The 19,686-nt window shown below is 40.6% G+C and overlaps 1 protein-coding gene across 1 annotated transcript in view; it reads right to left on the reverse strand.

Moving 5' to 3' along the window:
• BIRC5 (baculoviral IAP repeat containing 5) overlaps window positions 1-14,178 on the reverse strand; it is a 132,315-nt gene extending 118,137 nt beyond the window's left edge. Inside the window, exon 1 of the mRNA XM_044068170.1 lies at window positions 13,931-14,178. Coding sequence (XP_043924105.1) covers window positions 13,931-14,059 — 129 coding nt within the window. The 5' untranslated portion in view covers window positions 14,060-14,178. The remainder of the gene's footprint in view (window positions 1-13,930) is intronic.
• Between the last annotated feature and the right edge of the window lie 5,508 nt (window positions 14,179-19,686).

Consider the following 19,686-nt stretch of genomic DNA (forward strand, 5'->3'; position numbering starts at 1 on the left):
AACTATATAAAAAACTATATAAAAAACTATATAAAAAACTATATAAAAAACTATATAAAAAACTATATAAAAAACATAAAACCATATAAACCTATATATATGGTTTTATGTTTTTTATATAGTTGTATAGTTTTAGCTTATTCATTAGATGTGTTAGTATTCGTTTAATGTCATGCTTTTCTAAATCCAATATGGAGATAGGGTATGATGTTTTCTACAGGATATGATGTTTATAACAGGAAGTGGTAACAGGATGATGTCTTCACAGGATATGATGTTTTAAATCATAAGTGGAAACAGGATATGAAGACATCATATCCTGTTACCACTTCCTGTTATAAACATCATATCCTGTAGAAAACATCATACCCTATCTCCAACTTAAGAGGCTGCAGCTGCAACGGCTGCAACGGCAGCACTTCGAAGCGTGTATAGCCAAACAAGTCGTCCCTCGAGGCCTCCGTGTCTTAAAGATGCCTACTTCAGGTAATTCAGAACCGGAATTACTTTTGAGATGGCAACAATTAAATCTGACTTTAAGCTATGACTATATGAGATTATTGAATAACTTTTATATGCCTGAGGAAGAGGCCCTCCGTAAAAAAGTGAATGAGCAGTTTAATGAAATTATGTCGAAATATGAGACAACTAAGGTTGAGACTAGACTTTATAGGTTAATGGATAATGTTCACATCTTCGAGAAAAATACTCTTGGAACAAAAAAGGTCTAAATTACTAAGGGACATTAAGGATTTTAGAAACGGCCATGTCTTCACATGGCCGCGTTTTAATAATGTTAGTGATGTTAATAATCCTGTTATTAATCAAGATGTGAATGTGACACGTAACCCTATGGGTAATAATAGGAATTTTGTAGCAAGATCTGTATCTGAATTATGTCCCGCGATGGAAGCCCGTCATAGATCTATTCCCTTCATCACTAACATATGTAACACCACAGTTAATGGTGGTGATGTTACGACGGAGGATAGAATAGATGATGTAAGAGAAATGGTTACTGTACAACCACAAGAGGCAAATAATCCTAATGTGGTGAATGATGGAAGTTCCGCCATTGAAGGCGGTTCTGTTAGGAGAAAGGCTATGGGTACTAGTCTGTCGAATATCCGTGGGGGTAATAATATCACCACTTATCAGGCTCCTTTCCCGATTCCTGCTTCACGATTCCTTGGGAGACAGCGGTCACGGAGCAGGGGCAGGTACAAACGAAAAGGTTCAGGAGAGGAACCGGCAGGACATACATTAAAGAAGATGTGGGAGAAGGTCCAGAATCGTTAATAATAAATTTATCTAATAGAGTATTGAGCAAATATGAAGAGGAAGTCCTAAATAAAGGGCTTAATTTCATCCCGACATGCGATAGCAATGTCACAGATTCAATTATAGATGTTAAGTTGTTTATTAGAAAGGTGCAATTAAGGCTGGATTATGGATGTTGTGACAATGATTTAATAGAGGGTGAAAGAGAGTTGTTTCGGTCCAATAGTGTGTATACACCTATGTTGCACCCACTTCTAGATACTTACTCAAAACTAGTTGAGAATGAACTACATGAGTTTTATAATAATAGAAAATATAATAGGAGGTATAGATCTAAACAGAACCTTACATTTTTACAAAGACAAGCTCTGAAAACACTATGTGATGACCATTCTTTGGTTATTAGACCATTAGATAAGGGAGGACCTGTGGTGATCATGAACAGGTTAGAGTATGACAGGAGTATGGAGGAATTACTTAGTGATGGGAATTTCTACCAGAACATACAAATGGAAGAAGTAGAATTGAAGGTGTTTCGGATCTATGATGCCCTGGATGATTTGCTTAAGAGCGGTTTGATATCTAGTACTTTATTTGGTTATTTGAAAGTTAATAAGCCATTGATTCCCATAATTCAGGGCCTACCGAAGGTCCACAAATCATTAGAGAAGCCACCTATGCGACCAATAGTGGCAAGTCAAGGCTGGGTGACTGAACCCTTCTCTATTTTTCTTGAACACTATCTAAGACCAGTAGTGGATAAGAATCAGTTTACGCTGAAGGATAGCAAACAGTTTTTGTTAGATCTGTATGAGTATGTTAAGGGGCTGGATACTCATCAACATTTCATTTTGGTTACGTTGGATGTTGTTAGCCTCTTCACAGTGATACCAAATGAGGAGGGCATTCTGAGAATGCAAAGGTATTTGAATACTAGGACAGAGATTGATGTTAGAACTGCAGATTTGATTACATTTTTTCTGGAGATGTGTTTCTATATGGTGAAGAGGTATACATTCAGAAGGATGGCGTGGCTATGGGCACTTCTTGTGCCAATAGCTACGCCAACCTGGTAATGTCTGATTGGGAGATTGAGTTACTCTTACCTAATGCATCTTTTAAGAATAATGTTGGGTTCTACCGGAGGTTTGTCGATGACCTCTTCCTCATTTGGAAGGGGTCTGAAGAATCCCTACTTGCTTTTGTTAAGGAGATGAATTCTATGACTGATTTCCTTAAGTTTACACTCAATTATTCTGAGGAATATATTTCTTATTTAGATGTCAACCTTTATAGGTTGCAGAATGGACTGTTAAATACTAGTATCCATAGAAAACCATGTTTTAGGAATACGTTGTTGCACCGAAGTAGCATGCACCCGAGGTTTGTCTTTGATAATATTATGAAGGGGCAGATGATGAGAGCCTCAAGGCTCAATCCCACAGTTTTAGGGTATACGGAAGAGATAAAAAATTTAACTAGTAGGTTCTTGGAAAGAGGGTATGCTGAGTTAGATTTAAATAAGAAAATTAAAATAGTTCAGGACCTGAGGAGCACTAAAGCATGTCCATACTTTTCAGATTGGACAGAAATTGATTATAGTGAAGGAAAGGAGGGGAGGAATGACGTTAGATTTCCGTTGTATTTTACAAGGGATGTGAAAGATATAAAGGAGATAATAGCTAAACATTGGGATATCTTTAAATTAGATCAAGAAATTAGTACGTTAGTAGGATCAGATCCTAATTTTGTCTATAAAAATAAACCAAATCTTAAACGAAAGTTATGTCATAGGTCATTATTGCATGATGTAGAAGTTACAAGTGAAAGTTATAACACACGTCCGTGTAATGAATGCAATCAATGTAGGTTTATAGACACTAGAATGGAGTTTATGCATCCTACTATTCGTTTTGAGTATAATTTCAAGACAAGAACATGTTGTAAGAGTATGTATGTTATTTATCTAGCTAGATGTACGTGTTGTGACGCTTTCTACATAGGGAAAACGTCTAGACAACTTAGAGAACGAGTAAGAGATCATGTCTACCATATACGTCTAGGTTCCATGAATAATGCTCTAGCTAAACATATTAGAAATACAGGATACAGAGGGTAGAGCCCAGTGTTAGAGGGGGTGATGTTGATAATTATCTATTGGAATGTGAGTTGAAATGGATAATACGGATGAGATCTGATATGCACCCTGGCTTGAATGACAGGGTACAGTTGAAGCCCATCCTACGGAAGAAAAGGTTGATGAAGCCTTGAATACAACAGTTTTATTTGTATACATGTAGCTTTGCTCAGATTATTATATGACTAGATGTATCCAATTGGATGGGTTTGTATATTTTTTACATGAAACCATACGTTTCACTAGTCTACATCTGCACCATTTCTTTCCTTAGGATAGGTCTAGGTTATTTGTGTGGTCATAGGGTGAATTTTATCTCTCTCATTCATATTTTGTACTATATTTTGTATTATTTTATGTTTTACATGTGCAAGTGAGTTGATGATTATTGCAGCGTTTATGTACCTATGAATTTTAATATGCGTGTAGATTTTATGATGTGTGTACTTTCCTTGTCTATTTGATATATAATTTTTTGAACAGACAGTTTGGGTTAGGTGTTTGTATATTTAAGCATGTTGCATTCATAATATAAACTATATTATGTTTTTAGATTTTATGACATATGTCTGTTTCAGTTGTCTACTCGAGTTGTGTATGCTCCTTGAATAGACACTTCGAGTTAGGTATTTGAATAATATTTAATTAATATTTTTAAAAAATTTTATTGGAAGTGTTGCATATGCAAGTCAATGCCTGGTTAAAAACTAGGTAGCTTTAACCTATACGGACATTTGTTCCTGATATATATCTTTTCTGATGTGTGTGGTAGTGAGTAGTTCACACAGTATGTTTATGGTCTAATCACCGTGTATGTGTAGTTAGTTGCTGTGTGAGTCATGTCATGGATGTCGTCACCCAGTAGGAGGGTTAGATGAACACCCAGCGAGTTTAGTGCGAAGTGTTTGAAGGAAATTTTGATTGAATATAGGATTTTTTTGACTTATACGAACATCATATATTCACTTTTGACGCTTGTACTAACCTAATGACTTATCTATGTTTGTAGTTGTGTGTCATATTCTCTGTTTTAGATGGAGCGCTGATATTGCTGTTTAACTAATTTGATATTTAAATTAGGTGTGACTGATGACCAATGGTGTATTTTCATTGTATTATTTAAACCCAGTGTGAATGGTGGATGCTGTAATAGTTTGAAAAAGCCTTCGGGTGAAAGCGCTCACTGTGCACGAATAAATTATTTGTTGGATTACATCGGTTGCATTTATTTCAAGAACTGTAGACCTTGGATATATCTGACTTGGAAGGAACCTGTACGAGGAAAAGGTTGTGGCCATCTCGCACCTGCATGAGCTATATTTTTTCGAGTTTATTTATATATATAATATATATATAAAAATATATATAAAAAATATAAAGAAATATAGGACCAAGAGTCCCACAGAGGAAAAACAAAATAAAAAAACCCTAACTACTACAGGGATTAATAGTAGGAAAAGGGGCTTAAGGCCCACACAAACTAAAAAGCCCACAAGTCCCCAATCTAAAACAATTTAAACTATCTAAACTATCTAAAAATAATGGACCCAACACACTACATAAATATAACAAGGAAAGCTTTTTTAAAAAACTTGCTGTTAATTCCGTTTCTAAAATGGTCAGAGCTATCCGGATCACCAAGATCTCTCTTGCCGCGGCAAACTAGATCTGAGGTAATTCTAGCAGTGGATGGTGGGCTAGACTCAAGCTACCGGCAAAACTTGAGCTTGCCATCAGCCGTGTCAGAGCCGAGGATCGGCTCCAACCCATCAGTGAGAATAATCGGCAAGATTACAACTTCACATCTATTTATATGCGCAACCTGAACAGACACCAACCTAACAGGAAAAACAATGCTCCTGCTGAAGGGTGAAACTGCAAGCTACCCTAAAAACGTAGGCCAATAACTTGCCTTCACATGACATATAAACACCGGAATTGATGCCAGAGTTTATACTCATTTAGAAGAAAACTCAATTATGGCAATAGAACAAAAGGGCAATAAAAGAAAGCCATATAGAACAAAGGATCATTTGTTAAAGTCATAGAGAACTGTAAAAAAAGGGGAATAATTTAAAGTATGGCATGGATTGACTACGATAAAGCATTTGATAGTATCAGTGGCAGACCACTTTGCAATTAAGCCATAATAAAGAGGGATATTCCAGGGTGACTGTCACCACTATTTTGCTTTGCCCTTAACCTATTAAGCCGTCTACCAACAGCTCAGGCCATGGCTACAATATAGCTCCTACAAAATCTTCTCTTTGTAGAGGATTGCATAGCTCTTTAGATGAGGATCTGAAAAAATTGCAGTGGTCAAAAACTTTGATGCAAGAATGTCATTTGGTCTTGATAAATGTGCAAAATCAACCGTTAAAGGCAGGAAAAAACTGCAGTACCAAGAAATCAGTTTGGGACAAGAATGTTATATAAAAACAACTTGAGCAAGAGGGAGTGTATAAATATTTGGGAATTGATGAAGGAACTACAACTTAGTAAGGAATACTTTAGACGACTAAAATTAATCCTGAAAACAGCACGGATATCTAGGCACAAAATCCAAGCTAAGTTTGCCACTCCTGTTCTAACTTACGAGTTTTGGAGTGACTGACGGGCCCCAAAACATGTTGGATAGATTAGATAGAAAACAAGAAGGATGCTTCACGCTCAGCAAATGTTATATATTCCCCGTTTCGAGGGAGGAATGGGCCTCCTTGAAACCGATTACATGTATAAACCTGCAATCATGGGACCGCACATATCTGCTGACCTCAAGACCTAAACATAGTGAAGGTTTTAAAAACGAGAATAAATCCAAGATGACTTCTCTGCTTAAATCTAGCAGAAGCATATCAGCATCAAGCAGGAATGGAAATCAAACCAGAAATAGATTAGGTGAAGGACCAGATGAGAAGGCAAGAAATGTGGAAAATATATAAATATATTTGCAAGTATAGAAAACGTCTGGAACCTCATGTTAAATCAGGAACGAATACAGAAGTGGTTAAGGAGAGGCGAATTCAAACCAAGAGATGAAAGGTTAATATTGCAAGAACAAGACAGTAGGCTACCAAAGTCCATTGAACATGTGGGAGAAACAGACAAATGTAGGTTTTGTAAAACCCAATTGGAAACAGTTGCATACCTTCTTGCTGGTTGTGACATACTAACGGCAGAAGGACTGTATACTGAAAGGCATAATAATGTGGCAAGACTGTTGCACTGGGAATTGTGCAAACATTATGGTATTGAAGTGGCTGAAAAACACTGGAAACATGAGCCACAAAGCATCACAGAAAATGACGAAGTCTACATCACATGATAATCGCCCATTACCAACAGTTCAAAGAAAGACGATAGCAAACTGGATACAGTGGTCCATGAAAAGATGAAGTAGCATTGATCATTGAAATCTCCACATCAAGTGACTGCAGTGTGTTACGTACAGAGAGAAAAAAAAAAAAAAAAAAAAGGCACCCTTAACACAAGAAAAAGTGATAAGACACTCACTACCGCAGTCATCCTCTATTCCACAACTAGCAGCATCACCCAACTCATCAGCCCTTACTTATGTGAGATGGTCTAAGACTCCCTATTCAGCCATCTCAGGGTCACAAGGCAGTACGTGGATGACAAAATCAGGTTTTCAAGCAACTTGGGAAACAAAGTAAAACAGGATAAGCATGGCTAAATCATTGTACATATCAAGGTAGTCCCCCACCCCACAAACTAGGTAGCACAGTTCTAGTACTTTCAAATCAGGGAATAATACAACTGTAAGACTGCAGTATCCTAAAGTCTGTATATTATAATACCCAACTAAAATATTAACAATATGCACAAAGCAATTGTATAGGTAATGATAACTTGTGCTGTAACGATAAATTAAATACAACTGTATATTTACACAGGTCAACAGTTGCATTTCAGCTTATGAGTACTTCATTTCTCCACCATATACCTAGTGAATATTTTAACAGACAATTTTTAATAAGGCAAAAACAGAGGCCATATTGAAGTGTATTAACCCACCCGATGCGCAGTAGCAGACCACGCCCAATCCCCGCCTGTGACAACGATGTCAGTAAACTGCCCACCTTTTGATTGAAAGCTGCCAAGTCATTTTCCCTAGGTAGTAATAGGAATAACACAGAGTTAAGATTGAATTTACTGAATACTTTAATCTAAGTTCATCGGCAGAAATGTCCAAAGGTAAAATACACAGAGCACAATCAGAGAACAATTACAGAAGTAGCTTTCTTTCGAAGAATGGTTAATAGTTGTTCTCCGACTGTGTGTTATCAGTGGACATAATTATTTTCAATCCTGGAGTTTTGCATCTTTGGTGAGATTAATACAATAGTTTTTTCAGAGTCATTACTGTGGTGATTATGGATAAACTGCATAGAATTCATTTTCTCTCAGTTGTCTGTCAAATATCTTGTGAATGGTGATAAGTATACATCAGTGGTACTCCTGTGCACATCTTTGTGGGTGCTTCTTTTGGGCATTGCTACAACATTTTGAAGTAGCATAAGAGTCTTTCCTGTCACACACTTTGTGACTCATTACTAATTTTGAGTAGATTTCATTTTTTTCTTGGCTTATTGTCTTCCGAGGTTTTCACAACAAATCAACCAGATTGCTACTTCAAGTTGTTTTGTTATAGCAGCTGTTCTACATTCTCAGCTTATGTAGTTCCTGCTAGTCTGTTTGTCTGTTACAGTGCTGAAATTCCCATTCATCTAGAAAAAATATAGAACGCAACACGTAGAATCAGTATTTTGAAAACTAGCATACACCGCACCGATAGTTCCTTGGCTTGTTGCGGCAATTAATTGCAGAAAACAGTCACATCCCACACAGACATAGCTAGTTATAACGAAAAGGACCTTAGTATTGTCCATCCTTAAGAAATCCTTCAAGGTGCATCCTGTTTTATACATAGATTGGATTCTGGAATTCATATCAATATTACCTCTCAAATTATTCCAATTTCCCATAATGATCCATTTTTAATTAGGATCATCTACTGACACATTCAAGTGAAATAAACATCCATAATGGTTATACTTTTTATGAACATATCCATTAGATAAAATAGATGGAAAGTCAAGATGCTGCCGATTTAGTATTTCATTGCCTAACTTCAGTAAGCAGGGAACAGAATAACCCCTTTCCTTAAACATCCCAATAATACCCAACAGTTCATTCCTTCATACCATACCATCAGAAGTAAGACAGCTTGCTTTAATCATCTGCCTAACTTCAGTAAGCAGGGAACAGAATAACCCCTTTCCTTAAACATCCCAATAATACCCAACAGTTCATTCCTTCATACCATACCATCAGAAGTAAGACAACTTGCTTTAATCATCTGCCTTTTATATATAGTTTTCTTTAACCATAATGGGTGATTATTCTTACAATGCACATAACTGATAATAAATGTTGATTTACCATGTGTCTTACTATAAAACTTTATACCCGTTAACATCCATAGTTACCAAAATATCTATAGCAACTTGTTTTTCAATCATACAAGTAGTAAATTCAAAAACTGGTATTATTTTATTTATTTATTTTACATTTGTTAACCGGGATTGACTGACTGAGCAAAAGCCCTTTTTCAGCCGAGGCCGGGAAGAAAAGCCCCAAAACATAGTTACAAAAAATATAACCAGTTACAAACGCAGTTAAAATTATAACCATTCATAATAAAACTTTTAGAACAGTTATCATATATATGCAGTTACAATACTACAGCAGAAGGAAAGGAGATGGTGTTAGGTAAAAAATGATGAAGTAGACTAGTTTAAGTTGTAGTGTTTATGCTTGCCTGTTAAACATTTAGTTACATAACAAATTCACCACCATAACAGGAACAGGCGAGAAAAAACTGAGGGTAATGCTACTCAATGCTAGAAGTCCAAATCTCAAAATGCACTCGCCTGAGGCACTCCTTAAAATGGAGAACATCAATATCTGTGCAGTGACTGAGACCTGGTTCAAGGCTCCAGAGAGCACCCCATGCACTACCAGGCTATAACTCATACCACACTTCAGCCATGTAACCTAGAGGTGTCCATATTCATTAAGGATATCCACACCTCCAGGCTAGTTGCTCAGTATAATGCATCCAAAATTATCCAAGTGCAACTAACTCTGGGCAAAGCTGCAGTCCAAATTGTAGCTTGCTACAGATCCCCCACCATGCCCCAGAATTCCCACTCCTCGATGTACTGGAAAATATTAGGGTTCAACCAAACACCCTAATAATGGGCGATTTCAACTACCCCACCATTAACTGGGAAAACTATTAATGTACCAACTCCTTAGCTCAATGCTTTCTAGAATTCCCAATGCCCTGGATCAATCCACACCCCCACCAGGGACAACAATATCCTAGACCTAGTCATTACCGACACGAGTGACCGGTGTTCCACACCTGAAGTAAACTCCTCGTTGGTCCGATCTGACCATAAGCTAATCACCCTTTATATTCACATCCCGCCCCCATTAAGAAAACCACGGTAAAAAATTTCTCCAAAGCCAACTTCATGCTTAAGACAGAAGTGGTGAACTTCATGACACCCATGCAGATGGACAATACAGCTACAACTGCTGAATCCTACACAAATGCACTCTATAAGCACTTGCATAAGTGCATGGATCGTGTTATCACAAACGGAACAAAGACACCATCCACCTAAAAAAGGAAGCCAATCTGGTGGTCCCCTGCCATAAACAAACTGTACAACAGAAGGAAGAAACTGTTGCAAAAGACAGTAAAATCCCATGAGTGGAGGAGCTCCCTGATCAGCCTCAGTAAGAAGCTGAGATCCCTTATAGGATCCTCCAAAGCTAGCTATGACAACAAAATAGACACCAATTCTAAGGACAACTACAAAGCATTCTATAGCCATGTCAAGAATCTCGATGGCAAAACCCAGATCTGCTCAGAGTTACAGCACAACGGCACAAAAATTACAGAACCAACTGATATTGCCAATATCCTGGCATTTAGGTTCAGTGCTAGCTTTACCCCCCTCACAGTGCTAACTTTACCCCCCCCCTCACCCCCTAAAGGGCCCATATTTATTTATTTTTTTATTTTACATTTGTTAACCGGGGGTGTCTGAGCCGAAAAGGCCCTTTTTCAGCAGAGGCCCGGGGAGAAAAGCTTCACAAAGAAAAATTACAGGCACATTTAGTTATTTAGACATGTTCAGTATACACACAAATTACAAGAGACAAGTTTTTACAGTGGTATACGGCACAAACAGTTACAGTGGAGAGAACAAACAAAACAATATTTTAAAAATAAAGGTAATTAATAGATTTGTGGTGTACAGCTGAAATTTGGAACCTAGGTAGAATACATACATAGTACACAGGTACAATACATACATTGTAGATTAGCCAGTATTTGTGAGTAAGATTGAAAACTATTATCAAGTGCTCTACATTTAGTATGTATATGTTATCCGCTAGCCTGGGGAGCGATCATGGCACTGCCAACTTTGCTTGAGATGTTGCCTGATGAGGTCTTTAAAGGAGGCTTTGGATGATGTGTTTTGAATGCTAGTAGGGACAGAGTCCCTGTAATTACAACTACGCTGGTAAAAGCTGCACTCTCTAATGCCAAAAACACAGCATCCACAGGACCGGACAACATCCCAGGCTGCGTTTTACACGAACTGGCTCCCCATTTAAGCACCATGTTAAATAATAGCCTCAATTCAGGCTTTGTGCCCACTGAATGGCACACAGCAACAGTTATCCCACTCCACAAAGGGGGGGGGGGGCAACACTGATCCCGGGAACTATCGACCTATTACTGTACCCTGTACTCTTCACTTATCAGACCAATGATAGAGTACAATGCCCCATTCGGGATGTATCTCACCCGACGCCTGCAGCAATTGGAGAGACCCCAAAAGTTCCTCACCAAAAGGATAAAGGGACTCCAAAACCTGTCATATACTGCCAGACTGAAGAAACTCCAACTCTATTCAGCTGCATACCGTCTGCTCAGAGGTGACCTGTGCCTGACATACAAGGCCATGACCAACCCGGAATTAATGGACATGCTCCACCTCAAAAAATCCAAATCCACCAGAACCACTAGAGCAAGTGACTTAAACCTTAGCACGGATATAAATAGGACGTGCTGGAGGGATAGATTTATCACCCAGAGACTCCCCATGCTGTGGAATAAAATCCCGGTCCATGTGAGGCAGAGCACCTCGCTGGCTCTGTTCAAGAGAAATCTTGACCGGTGGATGGGAGATCGTAGGTTTACCCTGGGAATCATCTCTGTGTCACTGCTGGACAGAGGCACAACAAACTAACGGGCACATTATTTCTTACATAAGGGGTGGCGTAAGCCACATAACTTTGGGCTAGGCTTATAAATGCCTTAGTATAAACCTATGAACCCATTAGCCTGACAAGCCTGGTCTGCAAGGCCATGGAACGTATCCTGGAACTCAAAGACATTGGTAACCTCCAAACTCTAGATGCCACCCAGTTCGGGTTTGTGAAAGGCAGATCATGCCTCCTGAACCTGATAGACTTCTTTGAGGCAGTCACCAAAGCCATAGATGAGGGTAAGGTGGTTCACACAGCCTATCCTGACCTCGCCAAGGCTTTCAAGCACCACCCCCATTCTGGAATGATAGCTAAACTCACTAAACTATGTATAAATCCCTATGTCACAAGATGGGTTGCCAGCTGGCTCACTGACAGAACCACACCGTAAAAAGTTGCAGACTCCAAATCTGACCTCAAAGCAGTGACAAGTGGAGTACCACAAGGTTCCATCCTGGGACCTCTCCTGTTTGGTATCTACTTCTCTGAAGTACAGGCTAACACAGAAGGCCTCTGGCTAACGAAGTTCACAAATGACTGCAAACTAGGAGCCACAGTCAAGGCTAACACAGAAGGCCTCTGGCTAAAGAAGTTCGCAGATGACTGCAAACTAGGAGCCATAGTCAAGGCTAACACAGAAGGCCTCTGGCTAACGAAGTTCGCAGATGACTGCAAACTAGGAGCCACAGTCAAGGCTAACACAGAAGGCCTCTGGCTAACGAAGTTCGCAGATGACTGCAAACTAGGAGCCACAGTCAAGTCCCCAAATGATGTGGACATCCTACAAAAGGGCCTCGCTGAGACAGATGCCTGGTGCCAGAGCCATGGCCTCAAGCTCAATGCCAAAAAGTGCAGCGTCATCGTCACAGTAGTCAGGAAGTCCTACATGGCACACCTCATCATAAAAGGGTTCTCATATAGGAAAAAATGAGATCATTGTTCTCTACTCGACACCCATTAGACCCATTATAGGAGTACAACACCCCTTTTGGAATGTACCTCAAGACATCTGCAGCAGCTGGAAAAGCCACAGAAGTACTTCACAAAGATGATTACTACCCTCAAACAAATGCCCTACACCGGCCGCCTCAAAAAACTCCAGCTTTACTCCATAGCATATCACCTACTCCGAGGTGATCTCTGCCTAACATATAAAGCCATGTCAAACCCAGAGCTGTTGGAAACGCTACACCTAAAGAAATCCCAATCTCTCCGTGCTACACACTCTAGGGACCTAGACCTTGTCACCACAATAAACAGGAAATGCTGTTGGGATAGATTCCTCTCCCAAAGACTTCCAATACTCTGGAACAGGCTATCCATCTACGTCAAGCAAAGTTCTTCATTAGCACTCTTCAAGAAAAATCTTGATGAGTGGATGAGAAATAGGAAATACACCCCGGGTACCACTTCTGTGTTTCTGCGCGACAAACACAGAAAACTTTCTTGGGTGGCGTAACTTAAGCCAGGGAACCTTGTTGGCTAGGCTTATGTAAGCCCTTGGGCCGATAGCCTAGTACCTACCTATGAACATGACACGGAATTAGTGTGCATTCTGTGTCAGAGCAAATTACCGTTCTTAATGGCCGCTTTTCGGCATGTCAATCACGGTGGCCACGCCCATTCATGCGCGAACTAACTAGTGGGCTAATACACTTCAATATAGCCAAAACAAGAGAGACTACACTCCTCAAAACACAGGACAGGTATCAATACTAGAATAGATGGATACCAGTATCCATGGTACAAACTGAACAAATGGCAGATAAGATTTTAACCTCACTAAGGCCGAACCAAGTTGGACACTGTAGAGATGTACCTCTGTTAAATCTTCTCAACCAGGCTATTTAAATTACCAGTCTGCAAGGTTCCTTTTCTCAGCAGCCGCTCAAGACACTTCAGCCGATCAAAAATGGATTGTATTCATCTGTTCTCGTATTTACACCTATCCCACCTATGCTAAATTTTATCCTCCGTTTCAATTCAAGTCCTACTACATCAGGTATGTCTAGGTCCTTGAAAAGTGTTGATCAAACGCTTCTGCCCCAGCTATATAATTTCAACGATTTTGTTTTACACACTACAATACTCCTCATTAATATCAAAAACGGTTGGCTCCATTCTCCCAATACTTACATTATACGGGGTACAGTTACAATCATCCGTGAAAGGCCAATTAACATATGTCCGAAGCCGATTTTCTAAGACATAAAGTCGCCACTCATCAGGCAAAACCTCAAGACCAGTATGCTTTTCCAATGCCATAATACCACTTCGTCCTACAAACACAGATAATCTTCCTTCTTCTGTACTCTTATATTTTTAAATAACGATCAGTTACCGCTCCTGCAACGTCATCACGTTAGTGTTGGTATTTGACGCCCCGAAGGCGACGCAATTAGATCAGTTGGGTAGAGCATGCAGTTTACTTGTATTGTGGATAAATATGGGTATATGTTTGGCTGTTCAGTTTGTTTTGCTTTTTAATGGGGGTGTTGTAATATAAAATATTTGAGCAGTTTATGTCTCTTTTATATATTAATTAGCGCTACATATGTTTTAGTTCCTTACCTTTCAACTGTCCATGTATATATCGCATAATGTCTAGAATTTTGCGTGATATTACTTGCCTTTCTGGAAGATTACTGGGGATTTAATGAACTAAATAATGCTGCACAAATTGTATCCTCTTAGAAAAATGCATGATAGCACAAAGCGTGTTATTCTAGCAACTTTTTAAAGTTTGTAAGACCAATATTTAAGCTCTGTCCCCATTTTTGGACTCTTGTCCACCCATTATTTCAGGCTTTTTGTCCAGATTTTTTGCGCTAGAACTATGTTCCTCACACCGTCTTTTTATTAAATGGTGTAGTGCTATTAGGCTTTGAAATTTGCCGGGGGTGGGGGCATGATCCGAAATAACCTCACAAACGATACTTAGAGGAGGAAAGTTGCTCATTTTGGGTCTTAAAAGTCTGTTCATGGTACCTGTCAACTGTCCCCGATTTTAACTGAAATTTTATTTCTGTCTCATCAGGGCCAGTGTTACCATTTTGGGGATCCCTAGGCACTTCCAGTATAGTTCATGCTGCAAACGTTTAGGAGTAGTATGCACAGACAGACCTGTAGCTAAAAAGCTCTTACATTTCAACAGGCCTATATACCACAGTATGTTGACCTGCCTAACAAAGGGACACTTCGTTACTTGCCATGCAACAATGATACAGTACAACAACTCGATGTACAGGTCTGAACTTAAATGAAGTGATGACTAGGCCTACAGTTTCAATACCCCTCTGAGCAAGAAGTGTTTTACTGGCTTTTCCATGTTGCTTTCATTAATTGGTAAGCACTAGGCTATCTGCACCTTTACAGACCATTTACATTCAAATGTGAGAATCAAACCCTGCACTTTGTGTCTGTGAGGAAAACACCTTAACCATTAGTTTCAGCTCCCGACCTAGAATACAGAAGGCCCGATTCCAAAAGACTTGCTCTCAGTGTAAGTTACCACTTAGACTGACAGCAGGTCTTTTGGAATCTGGCTCAGTATGTCCACCAAGTCAATCTGTGTGCTGTTTTAAACTTGATGGTTTTGAGTTGCCTGCCTTTACTACAGATTTTTCTTTTATAGCTCCTCCTCCTCTCATCATATCTGCTCATACTAGTGAGCACTAGAGGATTAAACTGGGAAGTTCCTAGTCTTTGGCTGCTAAAGCTTTGACTCCTCTCTTTCATATCATCCTACCTGCTTAGTGCTATATTTACTTTACATATGTGAACACCTAAACACTGGACAAGATGTAATGTCAGCCTACTGGTTTCAATTGTGTTCATAGGTTGGTACTAGGCTATCGGCCCTAGGGCCTATGCAAGCCTAGCCATAACAATTCCCAATTCCCTGGATATTTCTTCCCACAATATTTACTTCTCTGAACCCCTGTCTAGCAGGGTGACTGACATGATCCCCGGGGTGCATTTCCTATCTCACATCCAAACATCAAGGTTCCTTTTGAAGAGGGCCAATGAGGCACTCTGCTTGACATGTGTGGGCAGTCTATTCCAGAGTATGGGGAGTCTCTGGGTCAGGAACCTATCCCTCCAACATGTTTTGTTCATTGTGATGACAAGGTTTAGATCCCTGGAGCGTGTGGCTCTGAGGGATTGGGATTTCATTAAGTGGAGCATGTCCAGCAGCTCTGGGTTTGATGTGGCCTTGTATGTTAAGCAGAGATCGCCTCTGAGTAGACGATATGCCACAGAGTATAGCTGGAGTTTTTTTAGACGGTCAGCATATGGCATCTGCTTTAGGCCTGTGATTCTTTTAGTGAGGTATGTCTGTGGCCTTTCCAACTGTTGCAGATGTCTTGTGAGGTACATGCCAAACAGGGCATTATACTCTATAATGGGTCTAATAAGGGATGAGTACAGTGGGACAATGACCTCCTTTTTTCTGGATGAAAAGCCCTTAGTGATGAGGTGTGCCACATAGAAGGATTTCCTGACTGTTGTGGGGATGTGGTTATCGAAAGTGAGACCACTGTCCACCTGTGTCCCTAAGTCTCTCATCACACTTTCGATGTTTAGTGTCCTGCCACCTATGTGGTAATTCATGGGTACATGTTTTTTTCCAAAGGGGATAACTATGCATTTCTTGGCATTAAGCTTGAGCCCATGGTTCTGGCACCAGGCATCTGTTTCTGTAAGGCCTTTTTGTAGAATATCCACATCATTTGGGGATTCAATAATGGCTCCCAGTTTGCAGTCATCTGCATTTGTTAGCCAGAGTCCCTTAGTGCTGGCCTGTACTTCAGAGAAATAGATGCCAAACAAGAGTGGTCCCAGGACTGAACCCTGAGATACTCCACTTGTCACTTGTCTAGGGTTGGATTTGGAGTCGGTTACTTTTACAGTCTGGGTTCTGTCAGTAAGCCAGTTGGCAACCCATCGAGTGACATAGGGATTTATGCCCAGCTTAGTAAGTTTATCTATGATTCCAGAGTGAGGGATGGTGTTGAAGGCCTTGGCGAGGTCCAGATAGGCTGTGTGGACCACCTTACACTCGTCCACAGCTCTGGAGACTGATTCGAAGAAGTTAATCAGATTCAGGAGACAAGATCGGCCTTTCACAAACCCAAACTGGGTGGGGTCCAGTGTTTGAAGGTTGCCAATGTCTTTGTTTATAAGTTCCATGATAATGCGTTCCATGGCCTTGCAGATCAGGCTTGTCAGACTGATGGGACGGTAGTTCCCAGGATCCAAGGTGGATCCTCCCTTGTGGAGCAGTATAACTGTAGCTGTGCGCCACTCAGTGGGCACGAAGCCTGAGGTGAGGCTATGATTAAACATGACACTTGGGTGAGGTGCCAGTTCATTTTGTAGTTCATGTAGTACACAGCCTGGGATGTCATCTGGTCCCATGGATGCTGTATTCTTAGCTTTGGAGAGTGCGGTTTCTACCTGTGTGGCCGTGATTACTGGAATCTGGCAATCTTTTGGTATTGAGATGGGCCCTTTAGGGGGCGAGAGGTGGGTGAAGTTGGCACTAAATCGATCTGCCAGGATATTGGCAATATCCTTGGGATCAGTATATTTAATGCCATTCTGTTGTAGCTCAGAGCAGATCTGAGCATTGCCATTTAGATTCTTGACATAACTATAGAATGCCTTGGTGGTTGTCTTTGGAAACTTTGGCAATTTTATTTTCGTAACTAGCTTTTGAGGATTTTATGAGGGATCTCAGCTTCTTACTGAGGCTGGTGAGGGAGTTTTTTGCATCCTGGGATTTTCCTCTTTTCTGCAGCAGTTTCTTCCTTCTGTTGGCTTCGGCCAGATTGGCTTCCTTTATTTGGAGAAGAGCATCTTGGTTCTGTATGGGATGGCACGATTCATGCACGAGTGGATGTGCTTGTACAGTGCCTTAGTGTAGGATTCTGCAGTGGAACTTCCAGATCCCGTCTGTGTGGGCGTTGTGAAGTTTGTCACTTCTGACTTTAGTAGCATGAAGATGGCTTTGGAGAAGTTTTTTAAGGAGGTTTCCTTACTGGGGGGTGGGGGTGGGATGTGGATGCCAAAGGTAATTTGCTTATGGTCAGACCTGACCAATGAGGGCGTGACCACTGGTGTGGAGCATCTATCTCCCATGTTGGTAATGACCAGGTCTAGGATATTGGCTCCCCTGGTGGGACAATGATTTAGTTGATCCAGGGTATTGGAATTTTTGAATTCCACGAACCATTGGGAAAAGGAGTTGGTACCCGAGTAGTTTTCCCAATTAATGGCAGGGTAGTTGAAATCACCCAGTATTAGGGTGTTTGGTTGTATCTTAATATTTTTCCAGTATGTTTAGAAAGGTGTAGTCAGAATCTTGGGGCATGGTGGGGGATCTGTAGCAAGCTACAATTTGGATTGCAGTCTTACCTAGTGTTAGTTGCACCTGGAGAATTTCAGATGCATTGTGTTGGGCAACTAGCCTGGAGGTGTGAATATCCTTGGTGAATATGGACACTCCTCCACCTTTAGTGTTTCGGTCTTGGTTTTGTGGCTGAAAAGTGTGGTAAGAATTGTAGCCTGGTATTGCATGGGTGCTCTCTGGAGCCTTGAACCAGGTCTCAGTTACTGCACAGATATCGATGTTCTCCATTTTTAGGAGTGCCTCAAGAGAGTGCATTTTGAAGTTTAGACTTCTAGCATTGTGTAGCATTACCTTCAGATTTTGCATGCTTGTATCTGTTACAGTGGTGGTTTTATCCTTTGAACCTTGCCTAAAAAAAGCACTATAGGGGTGGCAAGAGCTTTAGCCAGTAACCTGAATCCCAGGGGTGACAGGTGCAGACCATCTCTGGTAAAGCATTGTGGTTTGTCGATCATGTCTTCCCAGGCAGACAAATACTGGATCCCCTTTGAATGACACCAGAAGCTTAGCCAATTGTTGAAGTCAATCATTTTGTTCTTCTACTGTGGTATCATTCTGGGCGAAGGCAGGATGCTACTCAGAGCTAGGGTCATACCTGCCTGGGTCACATGATCCAAGAGCTCTTCTATGTCACTTTTCATGTAGTCCAGGGAGGTATGTCTCAAGTCATTCACTCCAGCATGGACAATGACCGAGTCGTATGTGGCAGATCCTGGCACCTAACAGGCAGCTGACTGTAATTTTCTCCTTTTTCAGCCTGGTGAGTGGGACATCAGTGTGCCTGACTATAGAGTCACCTATGACTAAAGTGTTGGGTACATTGTCTTGCCTTAGGGGCTGTTGTTGGGTGGCACACTGGTGTTGTGAGCTATGTGTCACTTTGGTTGTGACTGGTGTTTGTTTGCATTTCAACTTCGAAGGGCCTTGTTGCTTGGGCAGGTTAATGTTAAGGGCCTCCGCATATGTGGGTTTAGTGTTGCTATGTGTGGGTGTTGATGGTATGGGTTTTGAAGGGCTATGAGTTGCTTGAGGTGTAATGCAGGTGTTAACCTTCTTCTCTTGACTGTCTAGCACAATCTTGGCCGGAGAGAGCTTAGCTTCCAGTTTGGCTATGTAAGTGCATCTCTCGCATGTTGTAGGGTTGGGTGGTAGGAGAAGAGGATTGTCTGTGTACATGAGGCAGTTGCCACACTGCCACAGTATGCCCGGATTCACCAGGTGGACAGGAGAAATCACCGGAAGCTGACCCTTGGACATGCCTGTTTAGGTGCCTTTTTGTAAAGTTTAAGAGCTGTTTTCTCTGAGGTTCTCTGCAATTATAGGCTGTTTAGTGCCTATGATTAATTTCTCCTTATTGACAAGGAGAGCTGAGTGCTTGAATCAGTTTCAGGCTTCCTAGTGCATTCCAGCAGGTTCTAGAGCAAGTGCTAGTCACAGGGGTTCAGATTTTAGTGCTACTACTGATAAACCAGCTAGT

This window comes from Protopterus annectens, chromosome 4.part0 (genome assembly GCF_019279795.1).
Source record: "Protopterus annectens isolate FY-2018-M chromosome 4.part0, PAN1.0, whole genome shotgun sequence".
In the NCBI taxonomy this organism is placed as follows: Eukaryota; Metazoa; Chordata; order Ceratodontiformes; family Protopteridae; genus Protopterus; species Protopterus annectens.